We start from the raw sequence: 6,000 nt of genomic DNA, 5'->3' as shown, positions 1-6,000 counted from the left end.
TTTTACAACTTGTTAGATATTTGCCTTTTTAGTTTGAAATTTTTGTCAAATATACTCCTTTTATATCTTTTTTTATCATAGAAGATTCTTTGAAGGCAAAAATCACTTTTTAATTAAAGAAATAAAGATTAGTAATTATAATCAAAGTCTCATAGGGAGGCTTGATTAGGCAACTAAAAAAGTTAAGAACCATAGCTAAATTTTAATGGATACTTAAGGTCAGTCATACCAAATTTGAGATTTATAATTTAATCTTTCAATTTTGGGCACATTCCCATATAACTATTAAAATAAGAACACAGTATTACCTAAATAGAAACAATACAACTAAATACTATGCAAATAAAAAAAGGTAGAAATATAGATGTGCAATAAATGGATCCTCTTCGTTCTGTGATAGCTGTTGATGGTTTTATCTGTCTAGATAAGAGGTAGAGATCCATGATATGTTTTAAAACCAGTTTTATTACAAATACTGCTTAAACAAAACAAAGAATGACATGACACAATTTTGAATAGATTACCTGGCAAATAAATGTCCTAAAGTACGTTTATGCATGACTGGTTCTATTAAAAACAGCAGGTAATTTGTTTTAACAGTTTTCATAATTTTAAGAAAAATGTAAATGAATGGCTACAAAGAATGATGACATGCCACATGAAGCAGGATGAAACTCTGGGTTTTATAATAATCAGGATAAGCCTTGTTGAAAACACAGTGTATCATTACCTAATGTTGGTCCTGGGATCTCTGGTCTAAGAGGTTCGAGGACTGTAGTAGGAACTGACCAAAAATATGGTAAGCAAAGAGATTTTAAAATATATGGAAAGTTAGAACATTTACATCCAAACAATCTTACTTGTATATCAATCCTTCTGTAGATACAAAGAAAAAAAATAACTGAGAAAAACAATACATGATTGTGCTTTGAAGACCTGGCCAAACTATAGTCACAGTCAGTCTTAGGCTTAGACTTGGAACTATTTTGAATATCTTAAAGAAATCAACATGAAGTTCTCCTAGGTTTTAATGAATAGATTCTAACTGATACAGAAAACTCTGCTCTGGAAAATATTTTTATGCATTTACCTAATACACACTTAGAAAAGAAATTGTCTATAAAAAATATGATCAACCTATATTTCTATAGAAGCTGAAAATGAGTACTATTATAAGTCAATATGGATAAATAGTTTATAAGTTTGAAATAGATATGAAAATTATCACTGAAGTAGACTATGTTGATCTTGTCAAGAAGTCATCTATGGAAACAGTTCGAGTTCTCTGTCCAAACTATTGCATGTAAGAGAGCAGGATAAAGATAGTTGCTCAATTTGTAATACTCAGTTGAGCAAAAGTCTGGCCTAAGCCCCCAAAACGTGGAGACAGATGATATCTGCATCAAATCTAAGCTCCTGACTAAGGTACTCTTTCAACTGTCCAGATGGACCCTTCCAAATGCAACATCATCAACAGCCATGTTTTGATCATCTAGAAGTAGGACAGTCTGTTCCAGGCATACTGGACGGCCTTTATGGCTGATCCACCCTCACCCACCCACATGTCCTGTCCTGTTGATTTACTTTTCCCTCCACTCATACAAATCCTATAGTTTGTCCAAGGTCCAATCTAATCCACCTTGATCTTTTCCTTTTCAAGTTCAATATTTACTATTTGCATCATGCAAACACGTACTCAACTTTATTGAAATAAAAGGTCTCGTGAAGCTGACATATCGCCCACAGTTGCCAATATTGGGGCAAGAATATGCAAGGGTCTTACAATTTGTTTACTTACTTGAACTAAATATATTGGCTTTGCTAAAGAAGCTTTAAGATTTTAATGGAATTTGATAGTAAGAAATATACTAAATGCATATCAAAGAAGACTCTCACATAGAAAGAATAAGATATCCTGACACCCACTGTATCTCACACACTCATATTCTCATTCACACCTGGGCAAGGAGACATTACTGACTATGCCTCATGACCTCACATGTAGAGAGAATAAGAGCTTGGCACTGCTTTTGGTCCCCACTAGAATACTAGGGCTCACCCTTACACCAAGAAATCACACATTTACCCAGTTTGGTCTGAGGTACTTGAGGGCTCGGTGTGGTTTTAGGTCTGGGGCGTGGACGACGGGGTCTTTTTGATGCTTTGGTAGCTGAAGAAAAAAAAGCCTTGTTTTACTCTAGGTCTTACAGCTCTTGATACTAAGGAGAGGTTTTTCTAAAACCTGTTATATTTCCTAAAGTTCCAGAAATTGTTCGTAGTTTAAAATTTTTACTCATTTTATGCCAATGTATCCTTTTAGCATTAAGGGTACTGTGGGGGTAAACTCATATGTGTAGTGAAGTCAGTCATTCAAGTCATGAAGATCAGCACTTGTAATCAAGTACTCATAGAACTTTCTCATTGGGAAAAATGATTGGGAAGTAGTGCTCAACTGTGGTGCAAGGGGTGAGGAAGTTAGTCATACTAAGGAAGATCCTCTAATTTAAATTTTCAGATTTGGGTAAGCCCTTATTGTCAAATAGTAACAAAATACATCATTACTTAAAGCACCAACAAAGAAACAACATGCAAATAGTTTTTTTAAAACCTGGAAACTTAGCTGTGCAAAGGCACGTAAGAGCAGCTGTTATTGTAGATAAGCCTAGATAAGAAATAGATCCCAATTTGTTTTAAGCTCAGCTTTAACACAGAATGCTGTTCAACGGAGCACAAAATTATGTGACAATTTCAAATGCACCATACAGCAAAACATTTTGAACTAAGCTCATGCCTGCTCTCATAAAAACAACAGGAAACTTGTTTTTAAGAGGCGTCAGTACTCTTCGGATGAAGGAAGTGATTGGATGGCAATGGAGGATGATAGTGGCTCTCTCAAAGAAAAAAGAGCCATGTTATGGGAATGGAGACTGAATGGATTATACAAAGAGCAGCAAAAGTACTCCGCAAATGGCATAGAGTCATTACCTAATGTCGTCCCAGAGGTCTCAGTTGTAAAAGTAACAGGTTCAAGGTCTGTAACAGGAACCGAAGTAATAAAATAAAAGTTTGTTTTTAAGTATTAATATTCACTTCAAAATGAATCTTGCAAGTATACTATAGCCTCTAAAATAATTTTTCTTTCTTTTTTTTTTTAATTTTTGTATGAAGAGAGTTCTGGACTGAATTGTGTCTCCCTAAAATTCATGTTGAAGCCCTAACCCCCAATGTGACTGTATCTGGAGATGGGACCTTTAGGGGTCAATTAAGACTAAATGAGGTGATAAGGGTGGGGCTCTAATCCAATAGGACTGATGTTATTATAAGAAGAGGGAGAGAGAGGAGGGATGCTTGTGCACAGAGAAATGCTATGTGAGGATATAGCAAGATGGCAGCCATCTGCAAGACAAGGAGAAAGACCTCAGGAGAAATTAAACCTGCTGGCACCTTGGTCTTAGAGTTCCAGCCTGCAAATTTGTAAAAAATAGATTTCTGTTATTTAAGCCACCCAGTCTGGGCTAGTTTATCGTGGCAGCTCTAGTAAACTAATGCAAAGGGAAATCAATTGTTTTGTCCAGATTTAGCCAAACTGTAGTTAGGGACTTCTTCATCTCATAACATAGTCATTACTTTTGGTCTCTGTTTAGCTCCCATCAACTATCAGTAGATGAAAAACTTTTAGCCAGTATGGAAGGAAGAGATTTCTGATGCCCATGAGAATAATATCAGCCTCCTTAACTTCCCATCAGGATATCCAAATGCAGAATCACCAATACTAATGTTTTGACTGACACTTAGAAGCAGCAGGATCTCTGTCCCCTCTGGTTACCTCTACACGTGTCCTATTTTTCATCTTTGTTCACTCTCACCTCTTTACCTGTGTAAATTCTTGTGCAATGTCAAGGCTCAGACTTCGTCCCTCCTCTACTGAAATCCCAATAGATTTTTTTACTTCTATAAGACCTTATATAATGAGTCTAACATCTAATGTTTATGTACCCAAGAGAAATCCTGAATTTGCCAAAACACCCTGCTTTATTCTCATTCTCTATAGACTTTTCATGAAGGGAAAATTTTTGTGCTCAACTAGCCTGCAGACTGAAAAGTAAAATGTGTCGCCTACTACCCAGAGTCAGAGGAAGGAATGTCTCTTCCAAACATGAACTCATTATGATTCCCTCACTAGGGGATATGTGGGTTGACATTCTCAACCAGTGACAGGCTCCCAGGCCCCTTAAACCAAGGACTCTGCTTTTATCTAGTGTAGTCTCAAGTGCATCTGGACATGGAATGGTTTTGTGTTGTGAATGACACATCCATTGGGATGTTTTTGGAGTGGAACAAAATAACTTTTAGTTACTTCAAAGTTGATGGCTCTGAAAATTATAGGGTTAAAAAATGTCTCCTTTAAGTTTTCCAAAACTTGATAGATTTTCTTGAGTTTCAGAAAATGTACCTCTCTAGTGTGAAAAATTTGCCCCTACCATGCTTCTGTATCTCCTTTTGTTATTGAAGATATTTGAGGGGGACATGATAGACATAAAAATGAAGTTATGAACACAGCGAGTGAAGATTGATATTTTTATCACATTATCCTAGAGTTCCCTGACTGCATTAAAAAGGTTAAGAATCATTTCTAAACACTGGTGGTGAGTAAGGGGAGTCAGATTAACCCTAAGGATTAGGGTTGCTATTTAAACTTATTGGCCTTGATCACATTATCTGTTAGACAATACAATGAAATCATATTACCCAAATGTTAACAAAACACCAAAAACAAAACAAAAACCCAGGCAGATTTAAAAAAGGTGGCTGTACAAATAATGCATAAAGAACCCCCTTATTAGAGTCTGGTTAGCATAGATCAAGAACAGGTACTCCCATAGATACATGAAATTTACCTTAACAGAGAACTCTGGTCAATACAAAAACATAAGGTGGCATGAAAAAATTTTAATGTAAATTATAGGGCAGCAAGCTATCCCAAACTAGATTTTGGCATGGTTCTCTTAGGAACAAGAGGTAACTTGCTTTATGCATGTTCAACTCATAAGATGAAGAATGTAATTGAATGGTGATAGAGTGGAATGGGTTTGATGGTGAGCAAAAAAAGCACTTGCTGAAGGTCAGAAAGTGACATCACCAAATACTGTCCCCAGAGCCTCTTTAAAGGAGCAACTGGTTGAAAGATTATAGCAGGAACTGACCAAAAATAATAATTAAGAAAAAACAATGAAATGTTAAACATTTATATAATCTCAGAACATTCACTTCAGAAAAGATTGTACCAAAGTAATAATGTATCTAGAGTATAAAGCAAACATTATTAACTCTCTGAGCTGAGGGATATGGTATCTCTGCACTCAAGTACCAATTTATCACTTAGTAGGATCTATCTTTGTACTCAGATAACTACCCCTGTGAATTTCCCACTGAAGTTTCTCACCCTTTGGTGATCCTAGTCTAAGTAATGTACCAAAGTAGGCCATACAGATCTTGTGGAAAACTCACCACCAGGATACTTAGGAGATTAAAGTAAGTAAGAGACAGCCATTCAGTCTGATTCAGTCTGAGATACAGCAGGGTATCTCTCTGTCCAGTGCTCAGGGGAAGCCTGACCATGTACGGATGCTGATGATTCTTACATAAAATCCAAATCCCAAAGTTCAAATTCAAAATCCCTTTTGAACTGGTGAACTATGGGCCCAATTAGCTGCAGCAACCTCAATGAAATGCTCTGATCAACACTTAGAAGCCTGGCAGCATCCACTGGTCAGAGACGCCTCTGCCTCCTCTGACTGGCCTCCACACATGTCCTTGCTTTCTGTACTTCTCTACCTCCTTTCCTCCACAAACAATGGCCTGTAGGCCAACTCTTGTCCATGCCTTGTTTTCAAATAGCCCATGAGAGCAAAGAATGATTTTTTTCTTTCGTGTTTTAAGTGGTTTTATATATATATATATATATGATAAAAAGAGAAAAAATATGCAACAGAGACTATA

The 6,000-nt window shown here is 36.4% G+C and overlaps 1 protein-coding gene across 1 annotated transcript in view; it reads right to left on the bottom strand.

The window, feature by feature from the left end:
- ABI3BP (ABI family member 3 binding protein) overlaps positions 1–6,000 on the bottom strand; it is a 256,944-nt gene that overhangs the window by 85,301 nt on the left and 165,643 nt on the right. The window contains exons 31-33 of the mRNA XM_019648327.1: positions 2,986–3,033; positions 2,087–2,170; positions 731–784 (exon numbers count right to left, since the gene is read on the bottom strand). Of these exons, the coding sequence (XP_019503872.1) occupies positions 731–784; positions 2,087–2,170; positions 2,986–3,033 (186 nt within the window). The remainder of the gene's footprint in view (positions 1–730; positions 785–2,086; positions 2,171–2,985; positions 3,034–6,000) is intronic.

The sequence above is a fragment of the Hipposideros armiger genome, unplaced genomic scaffold (assembly GCF_001890085.2).
Source record: "Hipposideros armiger isolate ML-2016 unplaced genomic scaffold, ASM189008v1 scaffold_125, whole genome shotgun sequence".
NCBI lineage: Eukaryota > Metazoa > Chordata > Mammalia > Chiroptera > Hipposideridae > Hipposideros > Hipposideros armiger.
Note: the sequence above shows the minus strand (reverse complement) of the source record. Positions and strands in the feature narration are given on the sequence as shown.